Here is a 16,587-nt window from a genome sequence, read left to right on the forward strand (position 1 = left end):
CTGGACATGTCCTCATTCTGACTCTGGTTTGAAGGAGCAGTAACAACGGGTTACCAGGATGCCTCCTGCTCTAAGGTTGGAGTTTGGGGTCTCCATCTCCACAAGATGGTTGAACAGTCTGGCTGGAACCCTGTCTTCTGCTCGCCCTAACTCATTCCTGCTTGAGCCATAGGTGTGGTCCTCTGGCTACACGTGTCTGCTTTCCAATTGTCCACACCCCCCCCTCCCCGAATATCTACACTCCAAAGAGGATTTCTCTCCTGTAGCAATTTCAGTACGAACTGCAGGGTCAGACCCTGTGTTCCAGGCCCAGGATCAGCCATGGGGGCCCATGCCATTGTCACTGACACCAGCATCTTATCTGGCCTCGAGAGCAACACCACGGGCATCACGGCCTTCTCCATGCCTGCCTGGCAGCTGGCGCTGTGGGCCACAGCCTACCTGGCCCTGGTGCTGGTGGCTGTCATGGGCAACGCCACAGTCATCTGGATCATTCTGGCCCATGAGAGAATGCGTACAGTCACCAACTATTTCATCATCAACCTGGCCCTGGCAGACCTCTGCATGGCAGCCTTCAACGCCACCTTCAACTTCGTCTATGCCAGTCACAACATCTGGTACTTCGGTCGGGCCTTCTGCTATTTCCAGAACCTCTTTCCCATCACAGCCATATTCGTCAGCATCTACTCCATGACTGCCATCGCCGCTGACAGGCAAGAGCGGGCACCAGGGAAGCGGGGTGGGTGTCTTGTTGGATTGCCTCCTAGACCTGGTCTGGGTTCATAGCGAGATGACAGGGGGATACGGAGCCAAAGCAGGGAGAGTGGAGATTAGACACAGAATGACTTTACCCTAGGAGCTTGCTCAAGGTGGGAAGGGACGATGTTCCCAGCGACTTTGGAAGTGTCATTCTTCCTATCTTACTGTCTTTATACAAGGAAATTGTGCAGATTGTTTTTGTATTTGGAAAAAAAATTGAATATTGCATGGGGTTAGAGTGCTGCCTCTGGTTAGATCTATGCTTTTTTTGTGGGGGTGGGGGGAGATGTTGCTAGTGTGTATATGGAAGGGTACCAGCCTTTGAGAAATGGGCCTAGGATGGGGTGGAAGAAGTAGTACCGGACCTTCTGGGGCAGGCAGGCTGGGGTAAAAGAGGAGACTCAAATGCCTGGGGGAGCGGGAATCTGATTAACAGCCAGTAATGATGAGATGATTCAAAGACCAAGGAAGTCCAGGAGACGGAGCCGGAGCCATGAGACCCTCGGACAAAGAGTACCGATTACAATGATTGGGTAGATGTGAGCTTCCCTTTCTTCCCTCATCCCCCACACCTCCCCAACTTCTCCCAGCAACCTTCCCCCACGGCCTCTCACCGCCGCCGAGCTATCGATGGTTTTCTGTGGGGTTCTCTGGGGATTTCCTTTGAGGCAATGTTTTCAAAACATTTTTTTTCTTTGACAATGTTTTCTACTCATTAAAAATGAGAAGTTTGGGGCTGTGGATGTAGCTCCATTGGCAGCATGCTTGCTTAGTGTGTTTGACGCTGTGGCTGTGATCCCCGGCACTGCATAAATCAGATATAAGATGGTGGTGCACGCCACCACCTGCAATTCCCACACTTGGAGGTAGCAGGAGGAGGGCCAGAGGCCCAAGTCATCCTAAGCTCCAAAGACAGTTGTCACACACACACACACACACACACACACACACACACACACTTTTTGAATACCATTCATTAGGTACAGCTTCTGTCTTTACACCCAAGAGAATTGGGGGATCAGGATAAGTGGGGCTACTTAAGGTCATCCAGTGAGTCAGGGCAGAGCCAGGGCCCTCTGGGCAGTGGGTTCAGGAAAAGTCTTTCCAAATTGGGCTGGTGCCTGCTGAACATCCCTCCCTCCTCCCTGGGTCTGTCTGAATGTCCCCTAAGGATTTCTTTTGTCATGCAGCAAATTTGGGGTGCTTCCTCTGTATTGGGCACAGTTCCAGGTTTGGGGGAACCGCCACTGATGCAGGGGGATAAACAATGTTAGCACATGAGGTCTTAGAGCCTCCACCTCAGAGGGAGGCTGGACCACAGGAAGCTAGGTGGAAGCCAGGGAGCCTGGAAGGCAAGCAGGAGAGTAATGACCGGTGGCAGAGCAGGGCTCTGAGCAAGCTGGCAGCAGCTGAGACTCGCAATTCCTTTCTCCATGCCTTTTTAAAAATGTTTTTATCACATTGGTTTGTGTGTGTGTGTGTGTGTGTGTGTGTGTGTGTGTGTGTGTACACGTGCTAGCATGCACACTTCTCACAATACCCCTGGGAAGGTCAGAGGACAACCTGTAGGACTCAGTTTTTAACTTCTACCTTTTGTGGGTTCTGGGGATTGAACTTGGGTCCTCAGGCTTCACATCAAGCCCCTTTACCTACTGAGCCCTCTCATTGGGCCCCTTCCTCACTTTCTTCACTCAGCAAATATATACTCAGTGTGTGCCGTGTAAGTATTGTTCTGGGGTTTAGGTGGGGGAAACCCATGTAAATGTTCCTGCTAGGGTAAGAATTTAAATCCTAAACACACGAATAAATAAACTGTGATTGTATTTGAGCTCATGAGTGTTGCAAACAAATATTGGCTAGAGGGGGCTCTCTTGGCACCAAGATGTGCTGGGAGGAATAGTCTACACTCAGTGGTTCTCAACCTCCCTAACGCTGCGACCCTTTAATACAATTCCCCATGTTGTGGTGACCCCCTAACCATAAAATTATTTTTGCTGCTGATTCATAACTGTAAATTTGATACTGTTATGAATTGTAAAGATTTTTAGAGACAAGTTTGTCCAAGGGGTCAAGACCCACAGGTTGGGAACCACTGGGCTACGGGCTTAAATGAACATGGATGGACCCATTGGGAGGTTGGGATCCGAGCAGCGATGAGTAGATCAGGGCAGCCTGGAGAATTCTAGAGACAAACATTCCAAGCCATGGATAAGGTGGTAAGGTTCTCAGGGCTCAGTCTTAACACCCAGGATGCCCCAGTGTGAGCTCCTCTATTTCAACAAACGGGAAACATGCAACTCCGTGCCACAGCCTACAGTTCCTACCTTGTCTCAAAGCTCAGGTTCATCCTAGAGAGGGAGGGCCAGGCATTGCCCACCAAAGCCCTCTCTGATGAATTTAAAACAATGAATTCATAGGACTGTTCTCTTTCCTGTGCGCATGTAACCCTTCCTCCATACGACAGCCCACATGCATGAATGACCCCATTTTCATGGAGCTGGAAATGGAAGGTCCAGAAAGCTAATGCTCTTTGTTCAAGATCTTGTCAGGAAGTAGTGGAGACAGGATTCGAACCCAGATCAGCCTGATTCTAAACTCCCAGGACCTTACCCTCTGCTAATGGGGTATGAGCCACCCTATAGCTGGCCCTCATATTAAAATGTTTTTCTAGGCCAGGGGTGGGGGGGCACACGTCTTTAATCACAGCACTCCGGAGGCAGAGGCAGCTCTGCCGGTGAAGAACTTGCAGTGTGAGCATGAATACCTGAATTCCATCCATGCTAGCACAAACTTGTAATCCCAGAGCCAGAGAGGTTAGAGATGGGAGGATTCCCAGTGCTTGACGGACAGTCAGTGTCTCAGGTAGGGTTCCTATTGCTATGAAGAGACACTATGACCATGGCAACTCTATAAGGAAACCGCTTAAGGAGGTGACGGCTGACAGTTCAGAGGTTCACTCCATTATCATAGTAGGGTGTTGGGGAATATTGTTTTCATGTGTGTGACTGTTGTTTACGCTGCGTTTGTTTAGCTCTGTGAAGCTGTGTTACTGTGCCTGTCTAAAACACCTGATGGTCCTAATAAAGAGATGAATGGCCAATAGCAAGGCAGGAGCAAGGATAGGCAAGGCTGGCAGGGAGAGAGGATAAACAGAAGGAGACCTGAGATCAAGGAGAGGAGAACGCCAGGGATCAGTGACATAGCAAGCTACAGAGAAAGAAGCAAAGAAAGGTATACAGAAATTGAGAAAGATAAAAACCCAGAGGCAAAAGGTACTTGTGTAATTTAAGGTTAAGAAAAGCTGGCAAGAAACAAGCCAAGCTTAGGCTGGGCATTCATAACTAAGAATAAGCCTCCTTGTGTGATTTATTTGGGAACTTGGGTGGTGGACCCCTCAAAAAGCCAAAAGAGTAACACATTCCGCAACAGCGGGGAGCATGGCGGTTGGGAATATGGCAGTGTGCAGGCAGACATGGTCCTGGAGAAGGAGCTGAGGATTCTACATCTTGATCCAAAGGCAACAGGAAGTGAACTGAGATACTGGGTGTGGCTTGAACATATATGAGACCTCAAAGCCACACTTCCTCCAATAAAGCCGCACCTACCCTAACAAAGCCACACCTCCCAATAGTGCTTCCCCCTCTGAGTTTATGGGGACCAATTACATTCAAATGACTACAGTCAGCCTAGCCCAACTAGTGAGTTCCAGACCATCAAGAGACCCTGTCTCAAAAATCAAGGAAGATAGTATCTTGAGGAAAAACCCCAAAAGTTGGTCTCTGAACTCTATACAGTATATACACTCGTACAAATATTTGCATGGAGGCAAAGATTTCAACTTGGCATGGTGGTGCATGGCTTAGCACTTGGGAGGTAGAGATGAAAGAATTGGAAATTCAAGGTCATCCTCAGCTACATAGAGAGTATGAGACCAGCCTGGGCTACATGAGACCCTGCCTCAAAATTCAAATGAACTGCTGGGTATGGTGGTGTTTGCCTTTGATCCAAGCACTCAAGAGACAGAAGCAAGCAAATCTCTGTGAGCCAGAGGCCAGTCAGGGCTATGTATTAAGACTATGTTTCAAAAAGAAATAAGCTAATCTTATTGTAATGAAGAGTTTGTGTTCTTCATTGTGACCCCTGGAGTCGCCAATTTAATCCTGCCCTGATCTCTGCTAAAAGGGAACCAAGCCTTAGGTTAGGGTGCATATTAGGAAGATGGGTTTCAGCCTTGGAGAATGGTGCCTTTGGGTCCTCTAGCCTTTGAGAAACAGGCAATGAGCCTTCCTTGGTTGGGCCCTAGGCTGGTGAAGCCTGAGCCCCCACTAAATCCAGGGTGCTCCCTGTGTGGGTCCTGAAGAACAGGGAACAGAGCAATTCAGGAGTAGACAGCTGAGACCAACCAGGATTCAAAGTCAGCACTGCTCTGTCTCCTGGTGTGAAAAATGGAAATGACGCTCACTATCCAGACCACTGCACTTCCCCAGACACAGGGCTCAACAGCAACCCAAGTCCCTGCGGTGCCCTGCAGAGAGACATCAGCAGAGACTGTTCTGGACAGCTTCATCAAGAAAGTGGTCTATAGCCGGGCGGTGGTGGCGCACGCCTTTAATCCCCAGCACTCGGGAGGCAGAGGCAGGCGGATCTCTGTGAGTTCGAGACCAGCCTGGTCTACAGAGCTAGTTCCAGGACAGGCTCCAAAGTCACAGAGAAACCCTGTCTCGAAAAAAAAAAAAAAAAAGAAAGTGGTCTATGACCTCAGCAGGAAGGAGGAGCTTCTGAAGGGGAGAGGAGGAAAGCCCCCCACCCCCCGCCGTGCGGGCTCTTCCAGGGCATCTTTGTTAAGGTTTCCATTGCTGTCATAAAGAACCAAGACCAAAAGCAACTTGGGAAGGAAGGGACTTATTTCATTTTCTACTTCCAGGTAACAGTTCACGAGGAAGTCAGGGCAGGAACCTGGAAGCAGGGACTGTAGCAGAAGCCATAGAGAAATGTTTCTTACTGACTTGCTTCCTGTGCTGTAGCGTGAATTCTAATTGGTATTAATAATAAAAACTCAGAGTCAGATATTAGGGACAAAAGCTGAGTGATCGGAGAAGCAAAGCAACCTGCCACTAGGGAGTTCTCACCTCTACCAATGCTCGGACCTAAAGGGTGATCCTGTCCTCAGACTGCGCTCTCTGACTGACTACCTAGGCTGAACTGAGCTCCTGTCTTCTCCTGCCTTATATTTCTCTCTTCGCCCACCCACATCACTCCTGTCTCCACCCCCCAAGTACTGGGATCACCTTTGTGTGAGTTCTGTTTCTCTTTTAGACAGACTCACCTTTAAGTAGCCCAGGGTGGCCTTGAACTCCCAGAGATTCCTCTGCCTCTGTCTCCAGAGCCCTGGGATTAAAGTGTGCTTCACCACTCCCTGGCCTCTAGTGGCTTAGCTCTGTGCCCTGATCTTCAGGCATGCTTTATTTCTTAAACCGCAAACAAAACATCACTACACTGTGCCTTGCTCAGCTTGCTCTCTTACACAGCACGGAACTGCCTAATCATGGGTGACACCATGAGCTTGACCCTCCCCCCCACGCATCAAACATTAATCAAGAAAAGATCCCCCAGGCTTGTTCCCAGGGCAATCTGGTGGGGGTACTTTCTCAACTGAGGTTCCTTCTTCTCAAATGACTTTAGTTGTGTCAGGTTGAACAAACAAATAAACAACAACAAAAACTAACTAAGACACAGGGAAAACTGTGAGAGCAGACTGAACCAAGCATTGGCAATGTGCAGAGTCTAAAGCAGTGGTTCTCAGCCTTCCTAGTGTTTTTAATACAGTTCCTCATTTTATGGTAACCCCCAACCATAAAATTATTTTCATTATTACTTTGTAGCTATAATTTTGCCACTTTTATGAATTGTGATGTAAATATCTGATATGCAGAATATCTGATGTGTGACCCCTGTGGGGGTCGTGACCCACAGGCCAAGAACTGCTGGAAAGATTCATGCCTGCAGGATTCAGCTTGTGTCTGCACAAGTCTACAGAACAGGTTCAGGTGGTAGAATGCATGCCTAGCAGCTTGAAGTCCTGGATTCTATCCCCAGTGCTGCATAAATCAAGCATGGCAATCCATACCTGTAATTCACTACACTCAAGAGGATCAGGAGTTCAAGGTTATCCTCAGCTTTATAGCAAGTTCAAGGCCAGCCTGGGCTACATGAGACTCTGTCTCAAAGAAAAATAAAATGTTTGCTCATCCTCAGACATAATCGTCTGTGTCCTATGGCACCTATGGTGAGTGGTCACTGAATGGGACCCTGTGTGTGTCAGATACAGCTACTGCTGCAGAAAGTTCCAGAGGGCATCACTGGTTTGGTTTTTGTCTGGGAAATGCTTGTACCATAAAGAGTGGTGGGAAGCTGGCTTGGGAACGAGAATACATACACTCAAGTCAGGCTGCGCTTCAGGCTAGTGCTGGACTGTACCCTGCTCTGGGTTGGATCATAGTCTGACTGGCCAAGGGCCTGTCCATACCCAGAGGGAGGCAGTAGAATGGGTTCCTGGGCTAGATTCTGGGGTACTAGCATGCTATGGCTGGAGACAGTCACCACCTCCCTATCACCACCTCTGCAGATTGGATGGGATTCCAGCATCTGCCTACAGGGCAGCTGTGTGAACAGGGAGACGCTGGCCTGAACAGCAAGGTAAGGGGAGGATGTCAGCTGATGTTGTGATCTGCTTGTAGGTACATGGCCATCGTCCATCCCTTCCAGCCACGGCTCTCCGCCCCCAGCACCAAGGCGGTTATCGCTGGCATCTGGCTGGTAGCCCTGGCTCTCGCCTCTCCCCAGTGCTTCTACTCCACCATCACTGTGGACCAGGGGGCCACCAAGTGTGTGGTGGCCTGGCCCAATGACAACGGAGACAAGATGCTTCTTCTGTAAGCCCCACGCCAGGGATGAGGGTGGGCATACATGTGCTTGTATGTTGATTCACGTCTGTGTGTAGCATGTGCCTAGAGGTATTCGCACTATTCTGCAGGTATATGTGTGATCATGTGAGTTCAGGTTTACCCTGAATCTCCTTGACTGCCAGCTAGGGGCTAGAGGTGTGGCTTATCAGTATGGGGGTGTGTCTTAGTGGTATGGGGGTGTGTCTTAGCGGTATGGAGTGTGACTCAGTGGTAGACTGCTTGTCTCACATCCAGGGAAACCTTAAATTCAATCCCCAGAACCCCATAAGCTGAGAGTGGTGGTACACACCGGTAATTCCAGCACTTGGAAGAGAGAGGCAGGAGGATCATAAATTCAAGGTCATCCTCAGCTCACAGCATGCTCAAGACAAGCGTGGTCTCTATGAGGCTGTTTTAAAACAAAACAAAACAAAAAAGCTAACAGTGAGGCTACACCACAACAAACCATTGTAGGTGGAAAATACCCAGTGTCAAGGGTGGGAAATGCCCTCATAACTGTGACCTGGTGGCTAACTAGAGGTGACGCTCACTGCCACTGCTCAGTTTCTTCATAGAAAAGCAAACAGAAAGGTAAGAATTTAAGGTGTGGTTTCTGCTGAGTGAGTGTTTTATTTCCATCACCAGACAGTCAAGGTCATTGAATCAAAACATCAAGTAGGGGACCATCTATATGAAAAGCAATGCCAAGTACCAGGCCTGTTAGAAGCATTTCATATATACTGATACTGTTAACTCTCCTAATGTTATGGAGCAAATACGGCTCATATTTTGTGTATTTATTTTAAACAATGCTGACCTTGCTGTCACCACACCTGCTTCATGTGGTACAGGCAGTGTTGAGGAGCAGGACGCAGAGGACCAGCGGCTATCAGGGTGGCAATCTCCGCTGCTCATCTCTGAATAAGGCTTTTGCTACAGGGTAGCTCCTGAATTATCACGTCTGCTCTACTTAATCTATGTATCTATTCATGTGCACACATGTTCATTCCTGCACTCACCACATAGCTATACACACACAGATGATTCTGGGAGAAAACATACGTTGTGAACAGGGCGGGAGGGTTGACCTTTGTGCTTGATGGTATTTGTGTGAAACAGGGTCTCATATAGCGCAGCCTGGCCTCTGATTCGCTGTGAACAGAGGAATAACCTTAAACTCCCCATCTTCCTGCTTCCATACCTGTGCTGATGGGATTTCGGGCATGTGCCAGCACACCTAGTTTAGAGTATTTTTTTTTTTTTATATATTGTAAGGTTTCTTTTTTTAGAACATGGGGCACGAGGTGGGGGGCAGAGTTGGAGCACTCTACGGCCACTCTCTCATCTACAAGTGGCTTCCAGGGATCCACTTTAGGTCATCATCGGGCTTGGCAGCAAGCCCGGATTCCCACAGAGCCGTCTCCCCGGCGCCGGTGTTTTATTTTATACGTTAAACAAACATAAAATTTCATTAGCTTCTCCTTTTTTCCCCACCCTTTTAGCCTTTTCAGTAACACAGAACTGGGGCTGATGCCGGTGACATTTTGTGAGAAAAGCCCCTCTTTGGCACATATACTAGCCAATGTTGCTTCATTTTTTTTAAATCAAACAAAACCGAGGGTGGGGCTTCAAGGGTGGGGGTCCGTGGGGTTCACGGACCTTAAGCGTGGGCAAGCCTGGGTGGATCTGGCCGCCTGCTGCCCACCCAGGTCCATGGCTCTCTCTCCGTTCAGGTATCATCTGGTGGTGTTTGTCCTCATCTATTTCCTACCCCTCGTGGTGATGTTCGTGGCTTACAGTGTCATTGGCCTCACGCTGTGGAAACGCGCGGTCCCCAGACACCAGGCTCACGGCGCCAACCTGCGCCATCTGCAGGCCAAGAAGAAGGTGAGAAGGGGATCGAGAGGGCGGGACCTCCTGGAGTCACCTGGGCCCCAAGCCTGCCCGCTAGGGGGCAGCGGGGAGCACACAATCCAGGTCACTCAGCGCTACAGACCTCTGCTGTCTGGAGACAATGCTGAACCGACTTCTTTGTGTTCTAAAAGTTTCACCATAGCAAGCAGGGGGCGGGGGGGGGGGTACTTAGGGTACTTAGGACACTTAGTGTCCCTTCCACTGAGAAGTTGGTCTCCAGTTGCGATCTCCAAGTTGCCTTCTGGTCCTCAGGAGTGCTGGACAATGAGGAGTGTGCCTGCAAATGCCAGGCGAGTGAGGTGCCGGGAAGGGCTCAGGAACCTGGCCTCTAGGGAGAGGATGGGTCAGATTGGAACATCACTGCCTACATAGAAGCGCTAAAGTAGACAAAGATCCCAGGGAAGGGTGGCTGGGGTCCCAGAACTTTGACCTTCTAAGAGAGGCACAGGATGAAGAGGTGACCGTGGGAAAGAATCCTGGGAGAGTGGACCACAGAACGGGGCTGCTAGACTTGAGGATTTCAATGGAAGGACAGCAGTGAGCGCCGACAAACTAGCCTGTGGGAAAGCCATGAGGTGGTGGGCTCTGGAGCATATTCACGTTCCAGCGGATGGAGAACAGAGAGGTAGACGGGCTCTGACTACAGAAGGTTGTCAAGGCCAGGATGAGGGGTACCCTGCGCTGCTCCCAGGAGGGGTGACTTGGGACTGAGGGGCCAAGGACTGACCCGAGCCTCTCCCTGACCAGTTTGTGAAGGCCATGGTACTGGTGGTGCTGACATTTGCCATCTGCTGGCTGCCCTACCACCTGTACTTCATCCTGGGCAGCTTCCAAGAGGACATCTACTACCACAAGTTCATCCAGCATGTCTACCTGGCCCTCTTCTGGCTAGCCATGAGCTCCACCATGTACAATCCCATCATTTACTGCTGCCTCAACCACAGGTGAGTCCACCCTGGCTCTGCCCCTTTTATTCCCACGTAGGAATGCTGCCCCCTTCAGGTCAGCCCACAGCACAACGCTCCCTGTGGCCTGGATCTAGCCCAAAGCCTTGTCCTTTGCCTGGCCATGGTGCCTGTGTTCTTCTCTGTCCTTCTGTCTCTTCTGGGGTCTGCATCAGGGACAAGGGAGAGGGCAGAAGTCAGGACGAGAGAGATGGAGGGAAGGAGAGAGCAGGGAGAGGCAGAAGGACAGAATGAGAGGAAGGAAGAGCCGGGACAAAGAGGTAGCACTGCCTCGGAGCTAGTGTTTTTTTCTTTTTAATGTTGTGTGTGTGTGCCTGTGTGCAAATGAGTGTATGCCATGGCGCATGTGTTTGGGGGTCAGAGGACAATTTGCAGTAGCTACCTCTCTTTCTACCATGTGGGTTTCTGCGATAGAACTCTGCTTGCTAGGCTTGGCAGCAGGTGCCTCTCCCCACTGTACCATCTCGCCAGCTCAAAGAGCTGGCATTTCTAAGAGCTTCATCTTAAGGATGCACCTAGTCTAGGTGGGCAGGTTGTCTAAAGAGAATGGGGGCTGGGCTGGGGAATCACAGTGCATATTTCTTGCCACCCCATCCTCCAGGATGTGACCAGGGAAGGAGGGGCTGGGATCTTATCTTACTCCTGCCCCTGGTGCTCCTAAGGTCCTAGAGTCTGGGATACGCTGGCACCTGGTCTGGGTCTCTTGGAAACGGAAGAGGTGGTAAGCCAGACAGAATCCGAGTCCCAGGAGCCCTGTGCACAGACTGAGCCTTCTGTCCTGAGAGGGGGCAGGCAAGAGGGCATGAGAGGTGGACACTGCGTCAGCTCAGTCTGCTAGATGGGTGTGAGCAGCACCAACCCGGGGGCCTCTTTGTTCATAACTTTTATCAGCCGTCTCTGCAGGTGCCCAGGCTCCCACGGAGGTCTTTGTTACTCAGTTGACCCACTCACCCGGGGCAGGCTCTGTGAGTGCTTTCTGGGTGCCTAGAATCTTTAGCTCCAAGAGGTAAGTAGATAAGAGAGGAAAGGGAGTCTTCCATTATATAGATAGGGAAACTGAGCCTAAGGGTGGATCCTCCTAACCCCTGCACAGGCAATGGCTCCGGGATTTGGAATTCCGTGCATCTCCAATGCTTTCCCCCTCACGCATCTTGTTCATGAGATGGATGTGAGAACCTGGAGAATGCCCTGTCTTATCAGGGAGAGACACACACCCCCCAACACCCCATGCCTGTGTGAATGTCACTCTCCTGTGTCCCGGTCACGTCCGATATTGTGACACGGCACCGTATTCAGTCCTGCAAGCTTCTGAAGTGGCTTCTGCGCTGTTCTGTGACGACATTATCACAGAGATCCGGTGTTCTGGCCTGGCCTCTCCTCTCAGAAAACACTCACTAAGTGGCTCCAGGTGCCCAGCACTTTTCCAGCCCCAGGAGGTGAGGAGAGAGCAGAAGCAAAGATTTTTTAAAATATATTTTTAATAGTTATTTATTTATTATGTATATAATATTCTGTCTGTGTGTATGCCTGAAGGCCAGAAGAGGGCACCAGACCTCTTTACAGGTGGTTGTGAGCCACCATGTGGTTGCTGGGAATTGAACTCACGACCTTTGGAAGAGCAAGCAATGCTCTTAACCACTGAGCCATTTCTTCAGCCCACAAAGATTTTTTTTTCTTTGCAAAAGCTGATGGCCTAGACATCACGTAGCAGGCTAAAGTAATGTGTGAGTGTGGGCAGAACGTGCCGACGGACTTCACCACTGGGCAGGGGGGTGCAGCTTACACTGGAGCAAAAGCTGAAGTGACTGACTCTGCCCAGCAGCCTGAGCAAGAATTCCACACAGAAGGAACACCCAAATCAACAGCCCTGTGGTCAAGGTCGGCGCTTGATCTGGTGCTTCAGCTGGGAGAGTTCTACAAGGCGTTGTTGAGGCAGAGACCTGGGAGACAGGTGCTCTGCTTTACCTTTCAAAAGAACCAGCCCTGGGGGCCGGATAAGTGGCTCAGGGGTTAAGAGCACTGACTGCTGTTGTTTTATCGAAATTTATATCTTATGATTTTTACTAATAAAGACTTGGGGTCAGAGGCGAGGGGGGAAACTTGCTAGCTCAGAGAGGTTGTGGAGCAACTAGCTGACCTTCCTCCTTAGCCAGTGTCTCAGAAAAAGAGCTCCATTTCCATCATTCTGAACCAAAAGTGACTGCCAAATTCAAAGTCCCTCCCCTCTACTTCCTGTCAACTAGTGGCTGGCTCCGGCCCTTGACCTAAGGTAGATTTTATTTTATTAATGCAATCTCAGGGTTCACAGTGGAATCAAGTATCCCACAACAGGCTGCTCTTCCAGAGGACCCAGGTTCAAATCCCAACACCCACATGGTAGGTCACAACTATCTATGACTCTAATCCCAAGGGATCTAGCACCTCCTTCTGGCTACATTGGGCATTGCATGCACATGTCACTCAGACATACATGCAGGTAAAACACCCACATGCATTAAAAAAAAAAAATCAGCCCAAAGCAGGAGATGTGGTATAGTTGATGAGGTGCTCGCCTGGCCGGCATGAGGCTCTGGGTTTGATCTCCAGCACTCCATAAACTGGGCCTAGTGGGGTGCACCTGCAACCTGAGCACTTTGGAGATAGAGTCAGAAGGATCAAAAGTTCAAAGTCATTCTCGACTACATAGGCGTCAGTGTCACCATGGGAAAGGGTGTCTTTTGGTTTGGTTTGGTTTTTTTTCCAACTTTTCTTTTCTTCAATATCCAAGGCCTAATTCTACTTATTTTGTGACAGGCCAAGCTACCTAGGCTAGCCTCGGACCTTCCTTGAGCCCCCCCCCCTCCTTTCTTATTCTCTGGAGTAGCCGGGATTACAGGCCCACACTCAGGCTTGAGGGAGAGCTGTTTATTTCTCCGAGCAAAAGTACCCATACTTGGTAGCTCCAATGTGCCAGTTTTTCTTAGAGGCTGCCCCTGGAGGGGGGTCAGCGATGTCCCTATTCTACACACATGGCCAGAGCTCAATTCTTTTTTTCTTTCCTTCTTCTCTTTATTTCCAAAACTCCTCTTTGATTCTCCACTAGAAGTCAGTTAGAACACATGTTTTCTTTGTAATATACTTTGGTTTCTCTCTCTTCTTCCTTCTCCTTTCCTTCCTCCCTCTCTCTCCCTCCATCCCTTCCTTCCTTTCAAAGCAGGGTACCACTTCCTACCTTGGAGCTTGCTGCCATCCTCCCTGCTCCTGCCTTGGATGTGCATGTCCCCCGTGTTTCTGGCTGTTCCAAAGGACTAAATCCATCCAAGTGTGTATCTCTCAACAGCCCTGACTTGTTGTTGGTCTGTTCAGAGTGAGGCACCTCTGCCAGGGAGCTAGACTGCTGGGGGGCATGGAGCAGCCATGTGGCAGACGGCTCCTGCGCCCCTGCCTCCCTTGCTTAAAGTGACTCTTCACACCCCTCAGGTTTCGCTCTGGATTCAGACTGGCTTTCCGGTGCTGCCCCTGGGTGACACCGACGGAGGAAGACCGACTGGAGCTGACTCGCACGCCATCGCTCTCGAGGAGAGTCAACAGGTGTCACACGAAAGAGACCTTGTTCATGGCTGCTGACATGACCCACTCCGAGGCTACCAATGGGCAGGTTGGGAGTCCCCAAGATGGGGAAACTGCTGGACTCTGAAGTCTTGAGCCTGTCTGTAGGGCCAGGCTTAGCCCCTTTGAGAAGCCCCAATATCATAGCTTGTCCGACACTCTATTCTTCAACACACTAATAGAAAAACAAGATGGTGTCTGGAGCTCCAAAGGCAATGCTAATACAAAGACCTCAGAGCTCACACACCCACCTTAAGCATTCCAGGGATGGAGGAAGGAGCCAGGAAGACTGGGAGCCAACACTTGACCAATCCAGGGGCTGCAAAGCATAATGTCTCCCTGGAATATAAAGAAGGATGGGAAAAAACTGGATCCTATTAAAGATAGTTGTGCTTGTCATGAGAAGAGGCGGGTGAGGGGATGGCGAGATGACTCAGTGAGATGCTAAAGGCACTCACTGCTAAGCCTGGTGACCTGAGTTCAATTCCTTGATCCCACGTGGAAGGAAAGAAGCAACTCCTACAAGTTGTCCTCTGACCTCCCCAAGCGTATATGTGAACGCGTGTACACACACACACACACACAATGTTAAAAAAGAAAAAAGGGGGCGTCCTTGCTGGGCAGTGGTGGTGCACGCCTTTCGCCCCAGCACTCAGGAGGCAGAGGCGGGCAGATCTCTATGAGTTTGAGGCCAGACTGGTCTACAGAGGGAGTTTTCTAGGTCAACCAGGGCGACACAGAGAAACCCTATCTTGAAAAAAGAGGAAAAAAAAAAAGAGGGGCATTCAGTGTTAGGGTCACAGGAAAAGGTGGGGATTGTGGCAGCCTGAAGACAAGGCCCCACCAGGATACTCAGCTGCTTCACTCTGGACCACTGTTGCCAGATGTTCAAATAAAACCTGAAATCCAGTTGATATATGGAAGCTCCAGGCTTCTGAACATGGTCATGAACATGCTTAGAAATACTAGATACGCCAAACAAAGCAGGGCACAGCTGAAGGGACCGGAGCAGCCCCCACACAGCAGTCATGGCTCTGGCAGGCCTGACCCTTCCACTATCTGCCCCCCTCCTTGTTAAAAAGCATTAGATTCCATTCCTTAAGCTAGCCATCAAGGTGTATTCCTTTATTTGGCCACTTCCTCCTCCTGAGGCTGACTACCAAGGTCCAGCTACCAAAGTATTGAAGTCCAGCAATCACAAGCCCCCTTTTGGCTGCCTTAATTAACATGCCCCCCCCCAAATTAAATATTTCATCCTAACATGGGGTTTCCTTTTTTTACCTTTATTAATTACCATTTACCTGTGGGCCATGTCTGTCTCCTCTCTATCCAGAGCCAGTCCTCTGCCCCTCTGAAGTACCCCTGCCCCCTCTCCCTTGTCCTCTTCCCCTTCTCCCTCATCCTCTCTCTCCTGTCTTTGTCTCTTATTCCCTGCCCTTTGGCCTCTTGGGCTAATAAATTTTCTTTGGGCTGAGATTTTGGGTCTGGGGTGTTTTGTGCCGACTCCAATACTTTCAACAACCGTGATACAGACCCCTTGCCAAAGACAGGACACACAGGAGGAAGTTCTTCCTTTGGCTGTGAGTGGGTCCAGGGCTTCTCTGCCTTAGGATTTAGCAACTCAAACACAAGCCCAGAGTAGACGGTGGTTAATAGTCCAAAGGAACCTCAGCTGAGATGCTTGGGTAAGTCAATCCTGATGGCAGGATTGCCATGAGGCTCTCTGGAAGTGATGCCTACAAACCAGCAGGTCATACTCAGATTAGTACTCAATAAATAAACACCGTGCCAGCTGTTAAGACACAAAAGCCACCTACAAGTCAGGAACACAGTTCCCACCCTCATTTCGGCAGCAATGACACTGGCAGGCAGAGGACACTGACTGTCACAAGTCTGGGAAGGCATCAGACCTTGTTCAGGCCTCTCCAGGACTGTACATCTCCCTGCTTGGTGGGGACTCATTCACAGCTTACCCAGGGTCCCCTGAAAGCCACCTAAGCTGTAAACGTCTGCTCAAAGTTCTCCCAGAGAACACTATGCCAGCTGCTGGCTCTGCTAGTACCCCCAATAAAGGGCTCTGATGTCACTTAGACCTGTAGTCATGACCGGGACATCACAGAGGGCTTTAGAGGCCACTGTTGGGGGAATCCAGCGAAGGGCTGGGGATGAATCCCAAACTGCAGCCTTGGGCTAAAAGCAGCCATCTCCTGAGCTAAGATGGGTAAAAGGCCCAGGTAGGAGCTAAGGTCTCACAGATTGGATCCTTAAGTCTGGGGAAGTGACGTAGCAGCCACTCTGCCTCTTTGGACTGCCCGGATGTTCACGTGCCAGAGCAGAGGGTTTGTCTGACCGCTGGAGGTTGCAGAGAGGGAGGTAAAGGTTTGCCTGACCACTGGAGGTTGCAGAGAGGGAGGTAA

At 50.0% G+C, this 16,587-nt stretch overlaps 1 protein-coding gene across 1 annotated transcript; it reads left to right on the top strand.

The window, feature by feature from the left end:
• The first annotated feature begins 321 nt into the window (after positions 1-321).
• Positions 322-14,574, top strand: Tacr2 (tachykinin receptor 2). The gene is made up of 5 exons (XM_005360102.3): positions 322-713; positions 7,497-7,691; positions 9,437-9,590; positions 10,365-10,561; positions 14,042-14,574. Exons 1-5 carry the CDS (start codon positions 322-324, stop codon positions 14,256-14,258), a joined length of 1,155 nt encoding a protein of 384 aa, XP_005360159.1. The 3' UTR covers positions 14,259-14,574.
• Positions 14,575-16,587: the final 2,013 nt, after the last annotated feature.

The sequence above is a fragment of the Microtus ochrogaster genome, linkage group LG2 (assembly GCF_000317375.1).
Source record: "Microtus ochrogaster isolate Prairie Vole_2 linkage group LG2, MicOch1.0, whole genome shotgun sequence".
Lineage (NCBI taxonomy): Eukaryota > Metazoa > Chordata > Mammalia > Rodentia > Cricetidae > Microtus > Microtus ochrogaster.